The sequence below is a fragment of the Pelophylax lessonae genome (genome assembly GCF_965119305.1).
Source record: "Pelophylax lessonae genome assembly, chromosome: 9".
NCBI lineage: Eukaryota > Metazoa > Chordata > Amphibia > Anura > Ranidae > Pelophylax > Pelophylax lessonae.
In genome coordinates this window covers 86,382,255-86,409,697 of record NC_138776.1, presented here as the reverse complement: position 1 = coordinate 86,409,697, position 27,443 = coordinate 86,382,255, and the positions used below count along the sequence as shown (strand labels likewise).

At 45.0% G+C, this 27,443-nt stretch overlaps 1 protein-coding gene across 1 annotated transcript in view; it reads left to right on the top strand.

Annotated features, from left to right (window-relative positions):
* LOC309563535 (uncharacterized protein) overlaps positions 1-22,302 on the top strand; it is an 85,219-nt gene extending 62,917 nt beyond the window's left edge. Inside the window, exons 7-10 of the mRNA XM_082267986.1 lie at positions 9,319-9,394; positions 10,752-10,823; positions 18,054-19,616; positions 21,798-22,302. Coding sequence (XP_082124112.1) covers positions 9,319-9,394; positions 10,752-10,823; positions 18,054-19,616; positions 21,798-21,990 — 1,904 coding nt within the window. The 3' untranslated portion in view covers positions 21,991-22,302. The remainder of the gene's footprint in view (positions 1-9,318; positions 9,395-10,751; positions 10,824-18,053; positions 19,617-21,797) is intronic.
* The last annotated feature ends 5,141 nt before the right edge of the window (positions 22,303-27,443 follow it).

The window sequence follows — 27,443 nt, the reverse complement described above, 5'->3', positions numbered from 1 at the left end:
TAAATGAGATATACTGTATGTATATATATATATTAGTGCAGCAATTTCACTAACTTAACTCCTTTCTATATCAGTGCTTTCATAAACCTTCAAAAATCACTATAATATATTTAAATGTAATTTGTACAATTTCTTAATTATATTGTATTATCACATACAGAACCTAACAACTGCAGTTGTGGGTGATATTTTGCATAGGTCGAAAAAGACACAAGTCTGTCTAGTTCAAGCAAGAGAAAATTAAATCCATAAATAGAAAACCTATATACAGATTCCTATACCCATAGTTGATGCAGAAGAAGGCAAACACCCCTTCATAGCACGGGTCAGTGTGCTCCAGTAGGAGCAATTCGATATTCTCTGGATCAACAATCTCTGGTGGTGTTGCTTATAAATGTTAAAATCTGATTTATATTTTGTGCATTTAGGAATGCATCCAGCCCTTTTTTTTGTTTTTTTAAACCCCTTTGGGCCGACAGTACGCATATATGCGGCCTCGCAGGATTGGGCTTTTTTTTTCCGTGGGGCTGCATATATGAGTAACTGTTTTTATGCAGGGAGCGCTCTACACAGTGCGCTCCCTGCACAAAGACTGGGGTTTCAGTGGGAGCCCTGTGACCCGCAACTCCCGTTTTCAGGTCACCTGATTGCTGTGAATAGCCTCTTATCAGTCACTGTGAAGCCCACCACTGTGTTTCTCTCTCTGTGAATGGAGAGGAGAGATAAAATTAATCTCTCTCTCTCTCTTTCTCTTTCTCTCTTTCTCTTTCTCTCTCTTTCTCTTTCTCTTTCTCTCTCTTTCACTTTCTTTCTCTCTCTCTCTTTCTCTCTCTTTCTCTTTCTCTCTCTCTTTCTCTCTCTCTTTCTCTCTCTCTCACAGAGTGGCCCAGATCCTCCTTTTCTCGTGCTCCTGGCCCCCACCCAAGCTGAGCGACAGCTCCCTGTGTCCATTCAGACATAGAGCCGTGACCCCGTCTGTCCCCTGATTGGCTGACAGACTGACAGCTGCATGAGCCAATCGCACCGTGCTGCTGTCTCAGCCAATGTATCCCTAGGAAGCTGCAACATCACTGGATAAAGATTGTCTCAGGTAAGTATGAGGGGGGCTGCTGCACACAGAAGGTTTTTTTTATCCTAATGCATTAAGATAAAGAAAAAAAAACTTCTGCCTTTACAATCCCTTTAAGCTTTTGATCTACCAGAACACCCAGATTCTTCTCCACCATCCATACCACTTCCCCTAGTACGTACACTGAACAAAATTATAAGCGCAACACTTTTGTTTTTAACCCTATTTTTCATGAGCTGAACACAAAAGGCCCATTTCTCTCAAATATTCACAGATCTGTCTAAATCTGTGTCTGAATCTAAATCTGAGGGAGCATTCAATTTGCACGCTGACTGCAGGAATGTCCACCAGAGCTGTTGCCTGTGAATTGAATGTTCATTTCTCAAATATAAGCCGTCTCCAAAGGCGTTTCAGAGAATTTGTCAATACATCCAACCGGCCTCACAACCGCAGACCACGTGTAACCACACCAGCCCAGGATCTTCACCTCCTAGATCGTCTGAGACCAGACCGCTGCTACAACAATCAGTTTGCAGTTTTTTATTGATGGCATTTTAAATGCACAGAGATACAGTGATGCGATCCTGAGGCCCATTGTTATGCCATTCATCCACGACCATCACCTCATGTTGCAGCATAATGCACGGCCCCATGTTGCAAGGATCTGTACACACAATTCTTGTAAGCTGAAAACATCCAAGTTCTTGCATTGTCAGCATACTCACCGTACAGGTCACCCGTTGAGCAGGTTAGGGATGCTCTGGATCGGCGTACAGTAATCCCCCGCTCCATCGCGGTTCAGTTTTTGCGGTCCCGGTAATTCGCGTTTTTTTTTTTGTAATGTTATTTTACTATATAAATCATTAAAAATGAAATATTTTTGTGTTTTCCATAGCTCTTGCTATGTCTCTTAGTATCTTTTATGTGTTTAAATGAGTTTCTATTGTTTTTTCAAAAGTGTGTTTAAAGACCTTTTAAAATGCTTCTACACGTACAGTGACAGTAAAATAAACATAACAATCAAAAAGGACAGATCCTGCACATGCTGATATACAACAAGTACAAAGAGGAGTACTTCACCAGCCCATGGCGCTGTCCATGTGTTCACCTCCTTTGTTTGTATGTTTTATAGCTGAAATGTCCTGGTTGCTGCTGCTCCTCTCTCACTCCACTGGGGGGGGGGGGGGCGGATCAAAACAATTCAAATCTGTAAAGAAAAGCGTACGCAACCTGAGGACCTGAGGAAGGAGGCTCCGCCTCCGAAACGCGTTGTCCGTAGTAACAGCAGAGGCAGTGCACCCGTGTCTTGAATCTCCCACCTCGCAGCTCCGTACAACTTGTGGCTCCGGCTTTGGCTGAGGCTTTCCTGAGGCGCCGTAGATTACGTTGGTATAGTGCGCAGGCGCACTAGAACCGGCATCCGGTGACCAGGCAACACAGGAAGTGAAGGAGAGCGGGGAAACAGCGGCGGCAGCCGCGAATGAGGAGACCGCAGAGTCACCATCTGGAGGGACGGGAGGAGCGAGTAGCTCCTGTTGGAATGCTGTAAAGCGATTGTCTTGAAGGAAAAGTGAGTTTATTAAAGCGTTATTGCCCGAGGTTGCGTGCGCTTTTCTTTACAGATTTGAAAAGTAAAATAAACATGCCTACAATGCATTTTAATAGGGTTTTTCTATTTCGCGGAATTTCACTTTTCGCGGCTGGGTCCGGAACGTAACCCCCACAATGGAGGGGGGTTTACTGTATATATGACAGTGTTCCAAGTCCTGCCAATATCCAGCAACTTCGCACAGCCATTGAAGAGGAGTGGACCAACAATCCAAAGGGCAAAATCAACAACCTGATCAACTCTATGCAAAGGAGATGTGATGCACTGCGTGAGGCAAATGGTGGTCACACCAGATACTGACTGGTTTTCGGACCCCCCGAATACAGTAAAACTGCTCATTTTAGAGTGGCCTTTATTGTGGCAAACCTAAGGCAAAACTGTGCAATAATCATGCTGTCTAATCAGCATCTTGTTATGCCACACCTGTGAGTTGGATGGATTATCTTGGCAAAGGAGAAATGCTCACTAGCATAGATTTAGCCAGATTTGCGAACCATATTTGAGAGAAATAGGCCTTTTGTGTACATAGAAAGTCTTAGGTCTTTGAGTCCAGCTCATGAAAAATGGGTCAAAAACAAGTGTTGCGTTTTTTATATTTTTTTTCAGTGTATAAAGTGTGCATGTTTTTAGCCCCCAAGTGCGTTACTTCATTTGTCACATGGGCCTTATTAAACCATGCATTAGGGTCTGCTTCTAAGTTGGAGACATCCTGTAAGGAAGTTATTCCACTGCATAGCTTGATGCCATCTGCAAACACAGAAATGGTACTTTTAATCCCAGACCTGATATCATTTATAAATATATAAAAAAAATAAGGGTCCCACCAGTGAACATTGGAGTACATCACTAATAATCTTGAACCATTCAGAATATAAATTGTGTGTCGCTACTCTTTAAATAGGGTCTTTTAGCCAGTTTTCTATCAATTTACAAACTGAACTTTCTAACCTTAAAACTCTTAAATGGAATTCTGTATTCAAGCTAATTAAGCTTTAGAATGTTATCTCCCACCTCCCGCTACCTGTGTAAAATAGATATACTTTTTTTTTTTTTTTAGTTCACTCTGGTCTGGTCTACTGTCTACTGTCGAGGAGGGAGTGCCAACAGGGACCTGGGAGCCTACGAAGTGACATCATGACTTCTGAATTCCCAGTCTATGTTGGGTGCTCCTTCCTCTCTCCTGCAACAGCCTTTCATTGACACAGGGGGTTGCGTGACTGAAAACAGGAAAAGTTTTCACCTGTTGTTTTTTTTTTTTTTTTTACACGGGGTAGATGGGTAGTGAGAAGGGTGAGGGAACATTTTTAAAGGATAAGTTCCCCTTTTTGTAACATGTTACATGCCCATATTCGGGGTGTAACATGGAAAAAATGTACAGACATATGCACCCCCCGATCCCCTGTTTTGGCAGCGTTCTTCAACAGTGTCATTCATTTACAGTGTTCTGTGTGTGAATGAACTACAATTCCCAACCTTTGTGGCTGTAGTCTTGTAGTTCTTAATGAACTACCACGGTGCTGTTGAGCACTGTAGTAGTTCGATTCTTTGTCAGTGTGAAACTGCCTGTCCATATGATGTACATATGAAGATCTGCATGGCATCAGCAATTTGCATCACTAATTTCCGGGCTTCTGAAACAAAAAAAATGTAAATACACATTTTCTCTTACGTTCTCTGAAAGTCGCCGCCCACTCATACAGTCTTCACTTATGGGTATTGGTCTTATCCACAGGAGCAAGCTAGGCATAAGATTTTGTTATAAACATTCACAAAACACTTTGCATAGACACACCTATAGGGGGCTGTCCCTCTGGTCCAATACCCCCCTGCTAGCAGCATTCCCAAATCAGTTTGTCTTTTGCCTAGTCAGGAGTAGGCAGGCTTCCCTTAGCTGGGGCTACAGTCTCAGCCTTTTCTTCTGTTTTCTTAATTTTTATTTCTGCTAAGTGTTTTTTCTTTACACTGGTAGCTTTTTATTTGATCCTGCGCTTAGTTAGTCAGACTTCGGAAGACTACAGCGTTTGCGGAGCTGGGAATCGGACTGGTTGTACTAGAGCCTTACGGAATCCCAGCCCGCCATCGAGCGTTTAGCAGGCTATGCGTACGCCCTGGCCTCGCAAACGACCTGTCCTCGGCGACAAAGCCCGCGAAGTGGCTACTTCGCTAGGATGTCTCAACTGCGGTACGCCGCGTGTTGCTAGCGTCCTGTTCGACTGACGGCACCCCCACCTGGGTGGGAGGCTTCCCGTCGCAGAGTAACACCCACGCTTTCGCTGGATCGGTGAGTACCATGCTACCCCCTCTGTCTATGGCATTGTATGTCGGGGGGTGTGTATGGGGCCTCTGTCATGGGGATGGCAGTTTTTTTGGAGTCTGTGATATCCCCCTCATGTCTGTCTGTGTGGTCCCCGTGTGTCCCTCCCAGTCCCTGCGGGGGCGCTGTTGCGGTTATGCCGTGCTGTGGGGGGTTTGCGGGGTTCCCTGAGTCCCTTGGTAGTGCTTGTACTACGTTTGGGGGTACAGACATGGTTGTGGAGGCCGCTGTGGTGTAAAAATTGCGGGGCTGCCATTTTGGGTGTGGGCAGGCTGTTCGGCTTCATGTGAGGGCATCGGCAGCCATTTCCTCTGTAGTGTTCTGGCGCCCTTTCGGGCACCATCTTTAGTGTGGGCAATGTAATTTAACATGTGCTCGGCGGCCATTTTCCCGGAGCCTCCCCCATAGCATTACATTGGCAACCATTTTTCCTTGGCTCAAGTCCTATTTTGGCTTCTAGCGGCGTGACATCATTTCCTTTCCCCAGGCAGTCGGATCGAGCTACAATCGTGGTATTGTACAGCTACACTTCTGGGGGGCTTTTTCTCCTATTTTCATGGGATAATACCTTTGCTGGCAGTTATATTCTTCAATATTTGGTAACTCAGGCTAGTCCTCATTGCGGTGGGATCCGCCGCTATCGCCGAATTTAAAGGGCCAGCGCCATAAAATTTTTATGGAGTCCCAGGACAGCAAATTCCCCCCAGCTCTGGTGGAGGGTTCAGGTACGCCTGAATCCTCTTGGATGAGGCCCCTTTAGTCTCACGACTATCTGCTGTCGAAGTGATAATCCGTCGTATGGTGTGTCTGAAGAGCTGGTCGGCCGACCAGACTTCCAGGAAGACTGTGTCTGACATCCCTTATTCAGGGAATCGCCTTTTTGGGGACTACCTGGACGAGTTGGTTAAGGGGGTCACTGGGGGAAAAAGCACTCTGCTGCCCCAAGCGCCTACGTTTTTTTCCACGGTAAGCGGGGCCCTTCCTTTAAACCTAATCAGGGGTCCTTTAGTGCCTTCAAGGCACAAGACAAGGGCAAATCCTTCAAGGCCGCTGGTGGCCAGAAGAAGCCTTGGGCGGGCAAGTCAAAAGCTGCCCTGAAGGGGCGCCCTCACCCGTTTCAGGGGTGGGGGGGGGGGGGGACGTCTGCGCTGTTTTCCCCAACCTTGGCTGTCTTCATTTGACCCCAGATCGTTTTCAAGATCTTCAACGGGCGGTTCAGGATCTCATCGCCCAGGGGGTGATCGTCCCGGTGCCACATCGGGACAGATTTCGGGGGTTTTACTCAAATCTGTTTACGGTGCCCCGAAAGGAGGGCAAGGTGCGTCCGATTCTGGACTTGAAATTTCTGAATCTCTTTGTGCGGGTTCAAAAATTCTGTATGGAATCCCTTCGTTCGGTGGTGGCCTTCCTGAGCCCGGGAGATTTCCTGGCTTCAATCGACCTCAAGGATGCGTATCTACACATCCCCCATATTTGAGGGTCATCAGAGGTACCTCCGATTCGCAATCGCGGAGGAGCACTATCAGTTTGTGGCATTACCTTTCGGTCTCGCTTCGGCTCCAAGGGTGTTTACCAAAGTGTTGGCTCCTGTCCTGGCCCTGTTGTGGGCACAGGGGATTGCAATCCTGGGATATCTGGACAATCTCCTGTTAAGATAGAATTCCAGTCGAACTCTGTTGCGCGACCTGTCAACCACGGTTCAGACGCTCCAGGAGTTTGGGTGGACCATCAACTTTCAGAAGTCGACATTGTCCCCTTCTGTTCGTCTCCCTTACTTGGGGATGGTTCTGGACTCCGCCCATGCAAAAGTTTTCCTGCCGGAGGACAAACTCCGGACTCTGCAGAACAAGGTCAGGTCCCTCAGGGACAACGACTCTTCATCGCTCAGTACCTGCATGCGGTCCCTGGGGTTGATGGTGTCAGCCTTCGAGGCGATACCATTTGCACAGTTCCACACACGATCTCTTCAAGCGGAGATCATGGCCAGGTGGGACAGGCATCCTCATTCCTTGGAAAGTAGGATATCTTTGAGCCACCGAGTCAGAGAGGATCTTCTGTGGTGGCTGCAGTCTCCGGCTCTGACAGAGGGGAAATCCTTCCGGCCGTTGTTGTGGACAGTGATCACCACGGACGCCAGCCTGTCGGGCTGGGGTGGCGTTCTGGGCAATCTGTCTGACCAGGGCACTTGGTCGGAGGAGGAATCCTCTCTACCAATAAATGTCTTGGAACTGCGATCAGACTATGTTTGCTCCGTTGGTAGGATTATCTTCGGGGCCGCCCTGTGCGTGTGCAGACGGACAACGCAACTGCGGTGGCTTACATCAATCACCAAGGGGGCACCAGGAGTGCCCGGGCGGCCCAGAAAGTTACCAAAATTCTGTCTTGGGCCGAGACGCAGGTCCCGGCGATTTCGGCAGTTCACATTCCAGGTGTGGAGAATTGGCAGGCCGATTATCTGAGCCGCCAGACCCTGAACCAGGGGGAATTACACCCGGAGGTGTTGCAGATGCTGTGTGCGCGTTCGGGATCCCGGTACATGGATCTGTTCGCATCTCGCCTAAACAACAAGGTGGGAAGGTTCGTGGCAAGAACACGCGTTCCTCTGGCAGATGCCTCGGATGCGCTGGTGATGCCTTGGAATTGGTATTGCCCGATTTATGCCTTCCCCCCCGATTCAGTTGTTGTCCAGGTTCCTTCGAAGGTTGGTCTCGAAACCGAAGTTGGTGATTCTGGTGGCCCCGTGCCACCAGAATCAAAACCAGACTGGCCGTGCCGGTCTTGGTATGCGGACATCATGCAACTGGTCGTCGAGCCTCCCTGGCGGCTCCCGTTACGAGATGATCTGCTGTCTCAGGGGCCGATCTTCCATCCTGCTTTACAGTCGCTGGCTTTAACCGCGTGGCTGAAAGCCAGGTCCTGAGAGATCGGGGTCTCTTGTCTGCGGTCATTCCTACCCTACTCAAGGCTAGGAAGGCCTCGTCCGGTAAGATCTATTACCGTACCTGGAAGGCTTATTTCGCCTGGTGTGAATCGCAGGGTTTTCATCCTCACTCCTTTTCGGTGGCGGGGGTGTTAGCCTTCCTGCAATCTGGTGCGGTGAGTGCGTCCTGGGCCTTCTGCCATCAGGTGTCGGTGGCCCAAGTGTGCAAAGCGGCGACTTAGTCGTCCGTGCACACCTTTTCCAAATTGTACAAAATTAATGTTTTGGCATCGGCAGATGCCTCCTTTTGGCCGCAAAGTTCAGTGTGCGGCAGTGCCTTGAGGGTGACATGGCGTTTAGCCTGTCCCCGCCTGTTGGGGTTGTTCCCCCTTTGTTAATTTGCTTTCCTGGGTTTGTTCACTCCTGTTGAGCCTTTCTGTTACCCAGCGTTTTACCTTTCTGGTTCAGATAAGGTTCTTTTCTCTTACCTGGGTGCTGCGTTGCCTTTGTGATTGCGCTTCCCACCCCTCATGTCTACACTGCTTTGGGACATCCCATAAGTGAAGACTGTATGAGTGGGCGGCGACTGTCATAAGAGAAAATAGAATTTTTGTAAGAACTTACTGTAAAATTCTTTTCTCTGAGTCCTCTGACAGTCGCCGCCCCCACCCCTCTTTTTTGGGGTTCTTGGACTATCTACTGCTTGCCACCAAACTGATTTGGGAATGCTGCTAGCAGGGGGGTATTGGACCAGAGGGACAGCCCCCTATAGCTGTGTCTATGCAAAGTGTTTTGTGAATGTTTATAACAAAATCTTATGCCTAGCTTGCTCCTGTGGATAAGACCAATACCCATAAGTGAAGACTGTATGAGTGGGGGGCGACTGTCAGAGGACTCAGAGAAAATAATTTTACGGTAAGTTCTTACAAAAATTCTATTTTTTTTACCTGCAAAAAAGTGCATTTATTATTTTTTGTTAAAAGGTGAACCTATCCTTTTAAGCATATTTTGTTAGGCTGGAATTCCACTTTAACTTGCACATTAACCATGTGTGGGGAACTGTCGAATAATTTTGCAAACTTTTTATCAAATGCTGCAGTTATTTTAAACTAACTGGTCTGTAGATACTTAGTGAAGACTTAAATCCCTTTTTAAATATAGACACCGCAGTGGCTTTGTTATATTGTTGTGGGTGTGAAAACGTAAGGCTCTATATTTGCTACTTTGTGGATAATATGGATTAGGCGTTGTACTCATGATTTTTTATGTATTCTAGTCATTTTAATAAGGTCTTTGGGAGCACTGATGTTGGTGAGAAGTGATGCACCAAAATGATTAAAAGATATGTTCTTTTTTTAATTTATGTAAAAAGGTTCACACAAAATTAATACTGAAATGTGTTTTAGCTTTTGCGAATTCCCGTGGCCATCCAATTGAAGGAGCAGTTTACATTGAGGATCTTATTAAAGGACCTATGCGAAGGTATGAACAATTTTCTCAGTTTTTTCATTGTATGTGTAAGAGAAAAAGTAAATATACACAACTTTTTCCTATAGACCAGTGCTCTCCAAACTGTGGCCCAGGAGCCAGATGCGGCCCCTTGGCTGTTTTTATCCTGCCCTTGGTGCACTATTTTATCTACTGATATCAACAGCGGGGCACACTTCCTCTCGATGACCTCCCAACAATGGGGCACACTTCCTCTCGATGACCTCCCAACAATGGGGCACACTTCCTCTCGATGACCTCCCAACAATGGGGCACACTTCCTCCCGATGACCTCCCAACAATGGGGCTACCTCTACAGTGGGCCTTATTTCTCCATTCCCCAAAATTTAAATGATGGATCCTTGTGGTGTTTTTCAGCAAAATGTTTTGAAACACTGTGCTTAGGAAACCCTTTTTTTTCATATTTTAAATTTCCTAAGGCTCCATTCACTTGTGTGGTGTATCATGCGAGATTGAACATCAAGGTCTCATGACAAGTCGCACCCCATTCTTTTCATTGGCACTCGTTCAAATTGGTTTTACTTTGAAAAGGTGCCTGCAATACTTTGGTGTGACTTTTGATGTGTTTTGAATCATAGAATGTAAATTCGGCTCAAAATGGCACCCGAAGTTGCATCGAAATTGCACTGGAAATCGCGCAATTTGGAGGCGTGCTGTGAATGGAGCCTTAAGCGGAGTTGTCTAGATTTCAGCATTTAACCACTTCCATACCGCGCCATTGTAAAATGACAGGGGCAGAAAGCTTTTGTCGATCCGGGGGACGTCATATGATAGTGGCCTGCTCTCGCCGCTACTGCGCACCCCCGGGGACACGCAGCGTGGCGATCAGGGATGAGGCTCGTCCCTCGGACATAGCCCATCACCGATCAAGGTAAACAGCCAATGGAAATTGGATGTTTACCATGTGATCAGCTGTGTCAATCACAGCCGATCACATGAGCGGATCCAGCATGAGCCGCTCCTTCTCTCTGCAATGCGCGTTAGAAACTAACACAAAATGTGTTTTTTTTTTTTTTTTTTTTTCAAAATGTTCGCTCTTTTTTCACTTATTGCAAAAATACTACTAAAATAAATCTCTATTTTTGTGAAAAAATGATAAAAAATTTGATTGGGTACAGCGTTGTAATTATCATTCAAAGTGTGAGAGCGCCGAAAGCTGAAAATTGGTCTGTGCAGGAAGGGGGTGTAACTGCTCTGTATGGAAGTGGTTAATAAATAAGGGACCAGAGATTTATTTTTATAATGCAAATTTTGACATTGTTTTAAATTTTTTGGTTGGCTACATTTTATATATAAACACAAATAAATAATTATTCTGTTTGTTCCCTAGCAATGTTGGCATAGATCTGCCTCCAACGGAAGAAGAGCAAAGAGCTCTGAATAGTGGTGGAGATCTACTAAGGTAGGCATTTACTGCAGGTGGCCTGTAGATAATTTGGTTTACCAGCAGCCAATAGAGCAGGGAAGTCCAAGAAGTTAATGTGCAGATCAGGGATACAAAGATCGGAGGATATTTCAGAGCAGATGATAGAGAGAGAGAGAGATACTAAAGATAGGTGAAGAATGTGATACATGACATAGCTGATTAGAGGAAAGTACACATATTGAAGCACACACACGGTCAGAAATTGGGGATGGGCAATAAAACAAATGGCGACACTTAGCACACCTGTTTTCATGCACCTGAACTTTATTTGATATAAACCGAAAGCTTATTTGGTTTAAGCATCACATAACTTCCTAAAGAGCAACAGCTGAAGAAAGCTGAAATAAACACTTCCACCAAAATCACTAGCCTTTATTTAAAAATTCATCCATAGTACACCGTGCTGCGGACCATCAATGAATGATCGTAGAATGAATTAACGCTATTGATTTTAGTGGAAGAGGGTGGGATTCCATTTCATCTTCTGCTTTTGCTGTTTATGGTGAAATGCTGCACCAGTCCCTGCACCTAGCAATGAGAATTTAGGCATGAGACAGACAAAGGTGGTGAAATATATGTGCTACTGTAAGCTAAAAATTAGTATTCATCCAGGTGTCTACGGGATACAAGAATTATTCAACAGGTGTGTTGCTTTGGTTTTTTTTTTCTGTTTTTTTAATCAGGAAAATGTTTATTATAATAAACAGACATAACGGCCTCTTGCACATGATACTCCTGTTTGAGCATCTACTTTTTTCAGCCAGTTTCCTGTTTTGTGTTTTCGCACAAATGCGTGAAAACCTTGCGTTCTTTTTCTGCACAATGTGTAAATGAGCATTTGTGAGCATTTGCATGTATGAGGCATAAATTAGTGACTAAAATAGCAATCTTTCTCTTTCGTTCATTGGCGGACACAGCTCCTGATCTTCTTAACCATTGGGTTATACTGCTACCAACAGGAGTAGGACACTAGGCAGAAAAAAAGATGGACTACGCCTATGGGCAGTCCCAGCGGGTGAACCACCTCTCTCCTATAGGTACTCAGTCCTTACCCCTGACTAGGCAGAAAAAAACTAAGTCCCTTGCTGTGATCTTTGGTCCTTTTTTAAAATAGATTTTTTTTTAGCTATTTTTTTCCCTGTGAGATCTACAATCAACTGTCGAATAATCTAGATCCAGTGGTCACCCCAGTCTGGCCAGCCAGCGAGCGTGTGCAGACCTCAGCTCCGCGCTAATCAGCCACGACATAGCCCAACCGGACAGGGGCTGGCCTGCGAGGTCGCATGCGACCAGGTTTTGGCTTCCCCCTGGCCGACAGCCCCCCATTTCATTGGAGAGGAGGTTCTGTCTGAAGCGGTGCCTACCTGGTATGGTAAGTAGTTGTCGTCGTTTCTCCCCCCCCCCCCCGTCCCCTTGGAGGGTCTTGGGGTGGAAGCGGGCCTCCATGGGACGAACGGTCCCCCGGGCTACCCTCCTTTCCGTTAGGTATCCCCCTCTTCTGTGTTTTGTGGTCCCTGTGGGCCATCTAGCCACCCAATCTGCCCCCATCCACCTGTGCTGGGGTTGTGGGGTGGTCTGGCCTACCTCCTGGGGCTGGGGCAGGGTACTGTACTGGTAATGGGGGTGCCTTGCAACCTGGCGATCAGCAGGGGCTGTACCGGGTAAGGGCTCCTGCCAGGCCCCCCCTCCCCCCGCTTTCCTGTGCCCGTTTCTGAGGCCTAGGAATCCCTCCTGGTTCCGCTATTTTCTTGTAGCCTGTGTTATGTAGGGCTGTAATGCACGGCGGCCATGGTTGTGTAGTCTGGTGGCCATTTTACGGTAGTGCAACAACCATTTTGCGGTAGTCAGTCATTGGGAATAGTGGTGGCCATGACAGTGGAGCCTTTCTGGGTGGAAATTTTGGCTGTCTCCTGACCCCCTGGTGCTGACTCCTGGGTCTTTTCATTCCACCTGCATGTGGAGTGCAGATTATTCTGGTGCTGCGGGTGCTTGTTCTGTGGGGTGGGGAGTCTGGTGGGGTCCTCTCCCTCTCTGCTACAGAATCGATTTGGTGCTCTGGTATTGGCAACCACGTGGTGCTGCCAGAGCAGTGGGGGAGTCCCTTAACAGTGTTTTGCACTTTTTTTTGTGGGGGTCCCCCTATTGACTCATGAAGTCTTTTGGTGCACGTTTCCCCACTTGACCCCCCTCTCAAAGGCTGCGGGGCACTCCGGACCCCAACCATCCATTGGTGCACTAATGGCAGTCCTGGAATCCTTTGTGTCCCGGGTGGTTGTGGCTTTTTGCAAACCTGCCGCCTTCCCCTGCCTCATCTGTCTCATCAGATCTTGAATCTGCGACCTCACGCCCTGAATTCTCAGATAGTGAGGATGATTCCTCTACACGTCTAGCTGCACGCGAAAAGGGCGCTGGTGGACACACTAATTGTGTCTGTGCGTGAGACTTTGAAGATGAAGGACTCAGCTGAAGTTGTAATGGAGGCACTGGTTCCCTTTGGCACTCACAAGCCCTCCAGAGCGGCAACCGGGTTTCCTTTCCCTTCCTATTTTGACAGGATTTTCGCTAAAGAGTAGGGACGGCTGAAACGTCCCCTTCTGGACCCTAAGCAATTTGCTATGCAGTACCCGTTTGAGGAATCCCTTCCTAAAAAGTGGACTATTCCACCGGTGGTGAACCCTCCGGTTTCCAGATTAAACAAGGCAACCATGATTCCGGTTGGTGAGTATCCTGCCTTTAAGGATCCGGCTGACAGGAAGGCGGAGGCTGTGGCCCGCAAAATGTACACTGTGGCTGGTTCAGCACTTAGGCCTGTGTTCACCATTGCCCTGGTGTTGCAAACTCTGACTGAGGGGCTAGACTTTTATGCCGTGACCTGGAAGGGGAGCAACTTTACCCTGCCTTTGCTGAGCTAGCAGACCAGTTGGTCCAGGGGCTGCAGTTTATCTGTGATGCTTCTTTGAATGCAGCTCCTCTACTTGCTAGGCTTTGTTTCGGCAGCTGTCCTTAGTCGTGTTTGTTTGGCTCAAATGTTGGTCTGTGGCCCAGATTTCTAAAAAGGCCTTAACTGATTTTCCTTTTCAAGGAGATCGCCTGTTTGGAGCTACCCTGGATGACCTCATTAAGGGTCTCACGGGTGGAAAAAGTACTTTTCTCCCGTAGGCTAGTAAGGGCAAGGATCCTCATCATAGACGTGGCCTGTCCTTCTCGACTCACAAGAAGTTTTTTTTTTTTTTTTTTCGTTCCTCAGGGTCAAATGACAAGGGATCAAAGCCTTTCAAGGCCTCCTCGGGAGGATCCAATCGACCTTGGTCTGGCAAGTCGAGAGCAGGCATCTCCAGACCCGCGGACAAGGCTCCCTCAGCATGAAGGTGCGCCCTCACCTGTATCTGGGGTGGGGGGATGTCTTCGCTGGTTCCCAGACCCGTGGACTTCCTTGGTACAAGACAAGTGGGGTCTTCAAAGTCATACGGTCTTGCTACAAGATCGAGTTTCGTTCTTACTCTCCGAAAAGGTTCTTTCCTTCCAACATGCGCCTGTCCCAAGACAGCTTACAGGCTCTTGGGGTGGTGCAAAACCTGGTACTTCAAGGGGGGTTTGTTCCGGTTCCGACTTCTGAAAATTTTCAGGGGTTTTATTGAAACCTGTTTACAGCTCCCAGGAAGGACGGCAAGGTGTGTCAAATCCTGGATCTCAAGGCACTGAGCTGCTTTGTGGCGGTACAGAAGTTCAGGATGGAATCCATTCGTACAGTGGTGCCATCCCTGTATCAGGGGGATTTCCTTGCCTCTTTCAACATCAAGGACACTTACCTACACATTCCAATATGTGTCGGTCACCAGCGCTTCCACCGCTTTGCCGTGTGAGTGGAGCATTATCAGTTTGTGGCGTTAGTCTTTGGTCTCGCCTCTGCTTCTTGGTTCTTTACAAAAGTGTTGGCCCTGATGCTAGCATTGTTACGTCAGCGGGGGATCACAGTACTGGGCTACTTGGACGACCTTCTCTGAAGGACAACGTGGAGACCACTATACAGACTCTGGGAGAGTTTGGCTGGATTCTGAATTTTCAGAAGTCTGCTCTGGTTCCTTCCACAAAACTGGACTATCTGGGTCTGACTGGACTCGTCTCTAGCCAGAATGTTGCTTCCTCTGGACAAACTCGAGAAACTGCAAGCTGCAATTCTTCTTCTGCTGTCCAGCAGATAGTCATTCCTCCGGACTTTCATTCGGGTGCTGGGTCTGATGGTCTTTACCTTCGAGGTGGTTCTGTTTGTACAGTTGCATATGAGGTCCCTGCAAAGGGAGATTCTGGCCAAATATGAAAAGTGTCCGTAGTCTCTGGACAATCAGATCTGGCTGAGCCGGGGAACGTGAGGGTCCCTGATTTGGTGTCTTCGTTCTCTGGCGCTTTGACAGGGCAAATCCTTTCTCCCCTTGTATTGGACAGTGGTCACGCATACCAGCCTGTCCTTGTGGGGGAGGCGTCCTAGGCCAAAACTCTTCTCAGGGGGTCTGGACTCTGGATGAGTTCAGACTACCAATTAATGTCCTGGAACTCTGAGTGATCAGACTGTGACTGGAACAATGGACGTATCATCTTCAGGGGTATCGGTGCGAATTCAATCGGACAATGTCATGGCTGTGGCTTATGTCAACCAGGGGGGCACAAGAAGTGTCTTGGCTCTGGAGGTAGCCAGCATTCTACTGTACACATTCCAGTGGTGGAAAACTGGCCAGCGGGTTCTTTGTTGGCAGGCATTGGATCAAGGGGAGTGGTCCCTTCATCCGGAGGTGTTTCATTAGTTGTGTCTCTGGTGGGGCACCCCTGAGGTGGATCTGTTGGCATTTCGGCTCAACAGAAAGGTGAAGAGGTTTGTGGCATGGTCACAGGATCCTCTGCTGGCTGCCACAGACGCACTGGTGGCCCTGTGGGGCCAATATCGTCTGATTTACGCCTTCCCTTCTCTCAAGCTTCTGCCTAGACTCTTGCGAAGGATCGAAGCAGAATGGATTCCGGTGGCTCCGGAGTGGCCTCGCCGGTCTTAGTACGCCGACCTGGTGCGGCTTGTCGCGGACGTCTTAGAGACTACCTCTCAGGGAGGCTCTGCTGTCCCAAGGGGGCCAATCTTCCATCCTTCTTTACAGTCGCTGGCTTTGACGGCTTGGCTGTTGAAAGCCAGGTGCTGAAGGATAGGTGTTTACCTGCGTTGGTGATGCCAGCGCTGTTAAAAGCCAGGAAGTGTACCTTTTAGGAAGATCTACCATCGTACGGGGAAAACACATTTCGTGGTTTAAATCTCTTGGGGTTCATCCTCTTTCTTGGTGGCTTGACCTTCCTTCAATGGGGGGGTTGAGCAGAAATTGGCTTTGAGTACCATCAAGGGCCAAGTGTCAGCCTTGGCGGTCCATTTTCCAACGACTTTTGGCCCATGCACACTCTCTGTTGCTTACTTTTTTTTTTTTTTTTTTTTTTAGGAGGTTCGACAATTGGCTCCTCCAGTGCGGTCTCCATTACCACCATGGGACCTCAACCTGGTACTCTGTTCTCCAGAAGCCTCCCTTTGAAAAGCTTCGGGAGATTCCCATGCTTATGCTTTCCTAGAGGGTGGAATTTTTGGTGGCGATCACCCCTGTGCGCAGGGTGTCGTAATTGGCGCCGTTATGTCATTCACCTTACTTGATGATTCACAGAGATAGGGTGGTTCTTCGCCCCTGTCTGTCGTTTCTTTGAAAAGTTGTCTCTGATTTTCCATTTGAACGAAGGCATTGTGTTGCCTTCCCTGTGTCCCAGGCCTAAACAAGGAAATTGAATTGCATGCCTTGGATGTGGTTCGGGCAATCCGGGTGTACCTGCCAGCTACGGATTCTTTTAGGAAGTCAGACTCACTATTTGTTCTCACGAATGGGCCTCGGAAAGGACTGTCCGCTTCCTCTGCGGCTATTTCCAGATGGATCAAACAGAGAGTGGCTCAGACCTATTCCATCAGGGGTTCAGGTTCCTCCTTTCCCTGTCAAGTCGCACTCGACTCAAGCGCTCAGTGCCTCCTGGGCCTTCCGTCATTACGCGTCAGTGACGCAGATTTGCAAGGCGGCCACCTGGTCGTCGGTGCCCACTTTCACAAAATTTTAGAAAGTGGATGTGTTGGCATATGCGGATGCTTCCTTTGGCTGCAAGGTTTTGCAGGCTACTGTTTTGAGGACCTCTTTGAGAGTGTATTGTTCTTTTCAGGTGGCCTCCAGTTGTTTTTGGTTGAGCTCCTGTTACCTGGTTGGCTATGGTTTAGCCTTGGTAATTTTTTTTTTGTTTTTCTTGCTGTTCCCACCCTTCATGTTTTGACACTGCTTTGGGATGTCCCAATGGTTAGGAAGATCAGAAGCTGTGTCTGTCAATAAATGAAAGAAAAGATGGGATTTTTGACTTACCTTAAAATCCATTTCTTTATTGTTCGGCGGACACAGCCCCCACCCCTCTCTGGAGTTGTAATTCTTTTGACACGGCTTGTGACAAAACTGAGTACCTATAGCTGAGAGGGGGGGAGGCAGGGGAAGTATACCCCCGAGGACTGCCTATAGACGTAGTCAGTCTTTTTCTGCCTAGTGTCCTACTCCGGTAGGGGGCAGTATAACCAATGGTTAAGATGATCAGGAGCTGTGTCCATCAATGATCATCAGGGAAATGGATTTTACGGTAAATCAAAAATTAAATTTTTCAATTTTTTTCATTTTTTTTTTTTTGTGAAGAATACACAACGCTTGTTTACGCGCCTGTGTGCATAGGCACGTTACAATGAATGGGCTGCATTTCAGCTCAGTAAAAAAAAAAAAAACGCTGTACTGCGCTTACATAGTGAAAAGCATTCTGTACAGAGGCATTATCAAATACAGGTGTCTGTGTCCACATACTTCTACAGAGCTACGCCAGCACAATACAAATCATGACTCCATCCCACCCAAAATAAAGTTACAAATATTAATTTTATTTAAAAAAAACCTCATACCCTTATGGTCTATTCAGTTACTTTGTTTTAAATACTTGCTTGATTTGACATAACTTCCTGAAGATGCATGTTTTAGTACTGTACAGGGACAATATGTTGTAAATAAAGCTCCAGATTTGTTACATGCATCAAATATACTTGGGTTAAAATAGTAAAGGAGCATGTTTTTATTAAGTGTTACAATTTGTAAAACTAACTTATGTGTTTTGCAGAGATGAACAAGGAAATGACTTTGGAGATTTTGATGCTCGTGATAGGCGACCTATGCTACCAATGAGATCTGATGACTGCCTGGATGATTTTGATGCGAGGGGAGCAAGGGTTGCCCCTCGAAATATACTAGGTGATCATGATCTTCGCTTACCTTCGCATGAGCCTCAGGACACACATTACATGGGGGATATGGCAGAGCCTATGTATCCTTCTGAGCGGTTACGAAGACCTGGAGATTTCCATCCAGATATGGAAAGCTTCCATGACCCTACACCAAGGCCACTCATGAGCATTCCAGCTCGTGTACCCAGAGAAATGCATCGACGTTTTGAGGACCCTGGAATGTTAAGTGAAGGCATGGATTATGATATGAGATCACGGGGTCGCCCAATGCATGCCATGCAATCACAAGACTTTTCTTCAGATATGCAGTATGATGATCCTCGCCCTTTACCATTGTTTCCACGCAATAAAATGAATAATCCTGCCTTTGAAGAAGAAGAAGAAGCTGAGCACATAATGAATAGTGAATTACCTTATAGAGAGGGTTTTATTGGTAATGAAAACCCCAGGTTTGACCCTAGAGGTAGAGGAGCAATGGCTGGTTCTTTCCGAGGTCCTGTAAATGATAGGATGCAGCCAAGAAATGCTAGAGCAATGGCAGGACCCATGGGTGAAAGAATGAACCCTAGAGATTCAAGGCTTATGGAAGGACCTGTAAGTGAAGACATGCATCCATTCATGGATGAAACTATGAATGAAAGAATGTATCCAAGAGAAGGTTCTATGAATGAACGCATTCCACAAAGAAATGCAAGGCCCATGGATGCACAGATGGGTGAAAGGGGACATCCAAGAGAAGCAGCCTATATGGAAGATACTCCATACATGGAGGATTCTATGAATGAGCAGTTGAACCTCAGAAATGCCAGAGCAGGTAAAGGCTTCATGAATGAAAAATTACACCCACAAGAATTACGGAGCATGGAAGGGCCAGTGATCGAAAGGATGCCTCAAAGAGGTTTAAGGGCTATGCAAGGTCCGATGAAAGAAAGGGGACAGTTCATGAAAGGCCCATTATCTGAAAGAATGCATCCAAACCCTGCACGGCTCGTGGACTTTTCCTTGAATGAAAGGATGGACTCAAGACAAGGACAAAATATGGAAGATCCTGGCTATGAAGAGATGCAGCTAAAAGACCCAAGAGCAATGGGTGGTCCCATGAATGCTCGGATGCCCATGAGGGGTGCACGCCCTGGGCTAAACTCCATGGTTGACCGAGGGTACCCAGGAGGTACAAAAGCTATGGATGGCTCAAATAATGATCACATGTACCCAAGAGATGGTGGAGATGGCATGTACCCTAGACCTGCACGCCCCACTGAAAGCCCTATGAATCGGTCGTACCCAACTGGTGCTCGAGCCACAGATGGTTCCATGAATGAATGGATGCCACAGGGTAATGCAAGAGCCATGGAAAGACCTGTAAATGAGCGGATGCATCCTGGGCCAACGAGAGGGCCAAGACCAATGGATGGATCAATGCATGAGGATTTTGCAAGGTATGATTATGCTTCAGTTTTTTTGAAGGGAACAATTTTGCCAAAACGTTATTTAAATCTGAACCCAGGGCAGATATAGACACAGAATAATGCAGCACTGTATACATGAATAGGATCATAATAATTTTTTAAATGCAAGCGTTGTTTGAGTTGAGATCGGCCAACTTCCCCTGAGTGCAATGCAGTGTCGAAAGGCGAATAAAGCTTTTCTTAAAGTAAAGCCTACATTTGCCTCAAACTTTACTATTTCCACAACGTTAAGTTTCACTAATATGATATTATTTTATTCCGCAGACTTTGTTGATTATATTTAAGTGTGAAATTATATGAATGTTGCTTTTGGGGAAAGGTACAGAAAATAAGCAATTTTTTAAAACGTTTTTTTCTATTTATTACTAATAACCCAAGGAAATAAAAATATATTTATCAAAATTTTGCTGTAAAATTAAAGCCCAATCTGTCCTGGAAAAAGATGTATAACATATTAGGATAAAAATTGCAAAAATACGCTCAGAAGTTTGTCACCCTTCTGCCAGCTCACTGTGTTCAGTGTTGTCCCCATAATCTAAATAAATATCATGCAGATAAAGAAAACCTCAGCATAGGTGCCAAAGTTTAGAAAAAGACGGTTACTGCAGGTGACACCTGTGGCTAAATTGTGAGGTAAGTATAATATAAAAAGAATTTTATTTAGTATCAAAAATGATCAAAGTGGTAAACCTAGAAAAATTGAATGACACACAACAGCTTATAATTGAATTTAACATTAACCACTTCTGGACCGCCCACCGTGTATTTACGTAGCTACTTTGACATTCAATACCGGGGTTATGGCAGCAGATAGCTGCCATAACTCCAGTATTTTTTTTTTTTACACAGCGGGCGGTCCACTTATACATAAAAGTGGTGACAGCAGCGGATTCGCAACAGGATCAGTTTTTTGAGGAGAAGTGTCCACCCCCCTCCTGCGGGTTCCTGGTAGTTTCCTCTCCGCTTACCCGAGCTGTTGGTAGCTGGAAAAACAATGCAATCCCCTGTGCTGATTGGCCGAAAGTCAAGTGAGGGCAAGAGGGCTCACACTTGACTCTATGCCCTTGGAGGACCGAAGCGACGTCAAACGTCACTACGGCCTTAAAGGGGCAATCTTTTTTTTTTTTTTTTTTTTTTTATTGCTTTTAAATGTGAGATTTGAGGTCTTGCATGCATGTACTCCAGCTGCTTGTTTAGAGAGGGTTTTATAACTGAAAATAGTAAAACAAGCCTACATAATGAGTGCTGGCACAACCTGTTATAGTAGCACATTTGACTTTGTAGCAATGTTGGAGGAAAAATGGAAGACTGACGGAGCATTGTCTCTGAGCGAGGATGTTTATGGCAGTTTTACCAGATATTATTTCACCAAAGGATTCAAAATTATTTTTTAATACATGGAAACAATGATAGTGATTGCTTAACATCTACTGTAAGTCTCCCCTTTAACCCTCTCTTAGTTAGATATACGATGGCTCCCAATCTCCTTTCTAAGCCCTGCCAACTGATATCACCCTGTCCAACAAAAATTGCCCATACTTAGCCACTTGTTGGGCTCATCACCCTGATTAGCTGCAAAAATTTTGCAGGAAAAAAAGTCCTGGTCCCATCTTTAACCTAATGTAAATGTGTGCAGCCCGCCCCATTCGCCCCAATTCCTGCTTTTTTTGAATGGCTGGGGCTGCGTTGGGGGAGTGGTTTCTAGCGTCTTGTTCTAGCTACTCATCACATTAATAAAATCTGGTCAACATGGGAAAAATATTACTCTACATACATACTGTATTTAAATATGTACACTTTAAAATGGTTATAAAGGCACCCGCTTCTGTCAATCACAGCCAGTGAGCCAATCAGGAGACTGAGAGGGCTGGGCCACGTCGCGGCTTCGTGTGTGAATGGACACACAAAGCCTCGGCTCGGGTACTCCCATAGCAAGCTGCTTGCTGTGGGGGCACCCAACAGAAGGGAGGAGCCAGGAGCGCCGGTTTGTGGCCCAGAGAAAAGGAGGACCTGGGCCATTCTGTGCAAAACCATCTGCAAAGAGCAGGTAAGTATAACATGTTAAATCCATAGTAGAACATGTTAAAAAAGAATTAAAGCTTTACAATCACATTAATGAAATGACTTACTAGTATTTTTGATTTATTTCAGACCATTTGAAGGGAGGAAAATGAATCCTTCAGAAGAAACGCTCAGGGCACCTAACAGGTTTGCGCCATATCCCCTCAAGAAGCCATCAGAAGCCCCAGAGTTAAGAGGACCACATAATATGGCGCCTCCTGCTCGTCCCCTTGGTATGCCTGAGATGGGTGGCCACTTCCCACAGAGAAGCAGATTTCAGTAACAAGTGTTTGTTTTCATTAAGTACCGAGACATTTGTGTTAAAAACAAAAATCCCTTTAAAATTGTAATTGTAGATTTTGTTGTACACACTGTCAATGAGTTGTCATAGGCAGTGTCTATGTTGCAATGACTTTATCTTTTACCAAACAGAACTTTTGTTTATTATTAAAGTTGTTCGAGTACAAGTAGATTCAATATAGAAGCAGCCTGCTTTTTATCCTGACAGTCATTTTTTGTGGTGGATATCCTTCAGTGTGTTGAAATTGGTTAATCAAAACCATTCTGTATATATTTAAGGCTTCCACAGTTTGTGGTTCTCTCACTACTGTGGACTTTAAAAGTTTTTATTTTCTTTGTTACACCTTTACACATGTATGCTGGGACTAACCGTTTCTTAGCAGCTAGAGAGCAACATGTTAGAAAAGCTGGTATAGGGCAATATGGAACATGTATTAAAAAAAAAACTATGTTTTAGAATGCAGTAGTTCCCAGTGATTGGGACATCATTGATGAAGAGGAACAATTAATTCCTGGTATTCACTCACACATCAAAAGTCTATATTAACTTACAGCTGTAGGTAATGGTCTTTCCAATTGCAGCCAAACAGCTTAATCCTTGTAATGAGGAAGCAATCAGGACTACTTCATACAGTATGGGAGCTAAATCCTGTCCATTTACGTCGGTGTTAAAACTAGTGAAGAACTGAATACATATTCTTAGCCTGTTTTCTGGCTGTCATGTTAACCCAGTGGCTATAACTTAACCACTGATCAACAAGCATGCAGACCAGGAGTTCTGTTTTTCTTTTCTTCATGCTTTTGGGCCAGTGACTCAGAAATGATTGAAGTCAGACAGCCAGGCAGCAAAGCAAATACCCATTAATTTCAGGTATACATGAACATAATCACTTCCTGTCCTATGTGACAACACTGGTGATTAGCCTGTGTAAGCACTTACTCAAGATGCAACTAGGGCTTAGGACTTCTTTTCCTCTATCCTAGGAGCATTGTGAGTGGAGTATTGGGGGAGTCAAAAGGAAAGTGCTGCTGAGGAGGACAGGCGGAAGATTAATTGGTTGATTTTTTGTCCAGAGCAAAGTACAAATTCACTATAATATTGATTCATTGATGATCGGATTTCATTTCTGATGCTGGAAAGCTAATTGCCCTGCAAATTGCTTTTAAAAGTGCATTTTCTACTGTTAATCAATGGACAAACTTTGTAAATGCAAATTTTGCTACTCAAAATTGGCCATATATTGAAATATATAATAGTCCAGCCAATTGTATGACCAATGCCATTTTTTTTTTCTGTGGATAGTATAGAAAATAAAACTAAAGGTGTAATAAATAAATGAGATAGTCTTTTACTGAGTACAAAACAGCAGGGTATCAAGTTCCGCACTAGGCCACACATTCATCGCTATTTATATGCTGTTACTGGAAGCAGGTACAAACATGCAGTAAATGGAAGTTCCCATTCTCTATAGGCAATGGACTGAAGCTGCCTTCTTGCAAACTTTGAAATGCATTACTTTATCCCAGTGTAAGAACAAAAATATGGACCAAAATCTAGCATTTCATTTAAATGTAAGACAGATCTGCTTTTTATTGAGGTGAAGTTGTAATGGTAAATAATGTTGGTAGCTACGAGCAGTCAACTCCATCCCAAGGTTAGTTCCGTTATTTCTCTGCCTATGTGATCCTCAGAGTATGGTTGGTCTGTTTTTCTATATTGTAACCTTGAAGGCTTGTGTAGTTTCCACCAAAAAATAAATAAAAAAATTGTCAAAGGTGTTATATCTTACATCATCAATGTAGTTCTTGTCCCAAAACGCTTGCTAGACAGTTCTTTTTCAGATTAGAAAACATATGGAAGATAAAATAAAGTCCGATAAGTAGGTAAAATGTTGAGTTACAACGCTCATTTTGGAAAGTGCCAAATTAGGGATTTGGAGCATTATCATGGGGAATCAAACTCTTTGGTGAATTTGCCTCGGTCTTTTAGATTCTGCCACTATCTTAAACATCCCCAAAATGATTGCCATCCCCTTCCACAAATCCAAATCATTGCATAATCTTTAGATTGGCTTCATACAAGATTGTCCAAGGACAGGTTCAGAGTTATGAGCCTAAGGACTCAATGGGCAGCTTCCTTTGTATATGGAAAGAATATATGACAGTGACAATCAGCTGTTGCTGACATGCCTAATGTCTAACTAATGTGTATGGCCAATAAATATCCACCCCATTTAGCCAAAAGTATATTGACACCCCTCCGAAGTGTTCACTTAGTTTGCACAATTACAGGTCCAAAAAACATGGCTTGGCCAGTTTGGTGTAGTGGAACATGAATGGTATGCATAGAGGGCTAACCTCAGCTCTATTTAACACCTTTGGGATGAATTGAAATGCCATCCAACATTAGACTCAAGCAATACAAATGCACTTTGGCTGAATTGGGCACAAATATCCAGACCCTTTGCTAGAATAAAACCAACCACTTCCAAGAATAAAAAAGAGCATAGCTAAGACACTGATAACTTGCATGCAGACATGCAAAAAGATTTATTAATACATCCTAACAAAATGAACCTACTACTACATGCAGGTGGAAAACTTCAGTGACCCCCCCAATTGTCTTTTCTGGAGGGCACTATCCCCTTCATCTGTATAATTGTTTTTTTCCATGAATTTTTCTATCAGTAATGACCAGTGGCATTGCAGTGTTTTAGTATATTAATAAACTCCAAACCAGTCAGTTTATTGCCAACCGTGTCTCTTGTCCTCTGCAGAAATGCTGAAATTATGTGCTTGATTTTCTTGTAGTATAATCTCTGCGAGGGACCCACAGTCCAGGGAGAGTGTCATTATTGGCCAGTGAGGTGAGCTCATTGCTTTGTGCAACAAAGTTACTTGAATTGATTGGCAAGTCATAACTGAACTTTGGGCCTCATTTAATTTTTGCTGCAAACTGGGGCCACTCTAGGAGAACAATAGGCGGTATGGTGTTCAGTAATAAAATGCACGCATCATATGATGGCTTTAGTTGGGTAATGGTTTTCTCAAAATCTTAGAATACCTGACAGCATTATGTACACAGGCAGTTGGACTATTTTTACATATGTTTGTGTTGCTCTTGCTGCATGTTCCTGGTAAGTGACTTTAGACCTGAATAATCTTGGTTATGACCATACTGTGGTTAACAAGCACCAAAGGCCACATGGTCTGTTTAGGTGCATTTAACACAGTCTACGCAATGCTGTGTTTACTGTACTGTCACAGCTGAGGTTTGTTTCTAAAGAGAACTAGAAAAGTATGTGGGAAATGCAACACAAAATTGAGGCTTGGGCATCAGGAAATGCATCTTCCTCTTCATTCTGCTCTGACAGTTTCTTCACATGGGCTTCAGCCTGTATAAGCGTTTGAAGTGTTTGGCAAGCTTTGAGAAGCTTTTTGAAGCCTTTAAACCACCCTTCATCTCCAGTTTTTGGATGTTAAACAGAGATCTTAACAAGTATGCTAAATGTCACTTTAACCACTCGACCCCTGGAAGATTTACCCCCTCCATGACCAGGGCATTGTTTGCTATTCAGCGCTGTGCTGCTTTAACTGGCAATTGCTTGGTAATGCAACACTTTAGGCATGAATTCAGTTTTTATTTTTTACGCAAGTGGAGCTTACTTTTGGTGGTATTTGATCAAAATTGGGTTTTTTATTAAACTAGAGAGAGAAAAAATCTTTCTTCCACATATCCAATGAAAAAAAGAAATCTAATTTCTTTATAAATTTAGGCCACAATGTATTTGGCTAAATGTCTTTGGTTAAATAAAAAAAATCCCAAGAAGTGTATATTAATTGGTTTGTGTTGAAGTTATAGTGTCTGCAATTGATGGTGGGTGTGTGTGTGTATGTGTATATATGTACAGTGGGTACGGAAAGTATTCAGACCCCCTTTAATTTTTCACTCTGTTATATTGCAGCCATTTGCTAAAATCATTTAAGTTCATTCTTCTTCCTCATGAATGTACACATAGCACCCCATACTGACAGAAAAACACAGAATTGTTGACATTGTTGCAGAAATATCACATGGTCCTAAGTATTCAGACCCTTTGCTCAGTATTTAGTAGAAGCCCCCTTTTGATCTAATACAGCCAGGAGTCTTTTTGGGAAAGATGCAACACGTCTTTCACACCTGGATTTGGGGATCCTCTGCCATTCCTCCTTGCAGATCCTCTCCAGTTCTGTCAGGTTGGATGGTAAACGTTGGTGGACAGCCATTTTTAGGTCTCTCCAGAGATGCTCAATTGGGTTTATGTCAGGGCTCTGGCTGGGCCATTCAAGAACAGTCACGGAGTTGTTGTGAAGCCACTCCTTCGTTATTTTAGTTGTGTGCTTAGGGTCATTGTCTTGTTGGAAGGTAAACCTTCGGCCCAGTCTGAGGTCCAGAGCACTCTGGAGAAGGTTTTTGTCCAGGATATCCCTGTACTTGGCCACATTCATCTTTCCCTCGATTGCAACCAGTCTTTCTGTCCCTGCAGCTGAAAAACACCCCCACAGCATGATGCTGCCACCACCATGCTTCACTGTTGGGACTGTATTGGACAGGTGATGAGCAGTGCCTGGTTTTCTCCACACATACCGCTTAGAATTAAGGCCAAAAAGTTCTATTTTGGTCTCATCAGACCAGAGAATCTTATTTCTCACCATCTTGGAGTCCTTCAGGTGTTAGCAAACTCCATGCAGGCTTTCATGTGTCTTACACTGAGGAGAGGCTTCCGTCTGGCCACTCTGCCATAAAGCCCCGACTGGTGGAGGGCTGCAGTGATGGTTGACTTTCTACAACTTTCTCCCATCTCCTGACTGCATCTCTGGAGCTCAGCCACAGTGATCTTTGGGTTCTTCTTTACCTCTCTCACCAAGGCTCTTCTCCCCCGATAGCTCAGTTTGGCCGGACGGCCAGCTCTAGGAAGGGTTCTGGTCGTCCCAAACGTCTTCCATTTGAGGATTATGGAGGCCACTGTGCTCTTAGGAACCTTAAGTGCAGCAGAAATCTCTGCTCTGACATGCATTGTGATCTGGAAGGTCTTATATAGACAGGTGTGTGGCTTTCCTAATCAAGTCCAATCAGTATAATCAAACACAGCTGGACTCAAATGAAGGTGTAGAACCATCTCAAGGATGATCAGAAGAAATGGAAAGCACCTGAGTTAAATATGAGTGTCACAGCAAAGGGTCTGAATACTTAGGACCATGTGATATTTCAGTTTTTCTTTTTTAATAAATCTGCAACAATTCTGTGTTTTTCTGTCAGTATGGGGTGCTATGTGTACATTCATGAGGAAGAAGAATGAACTTAAATGATTTTAGCAAATGGCTGCAATATAACAAAGAGTGAAAAATTTAAGGGGGTCTGAATACTTTCCGTACCCACTGTATGTGTATATATAA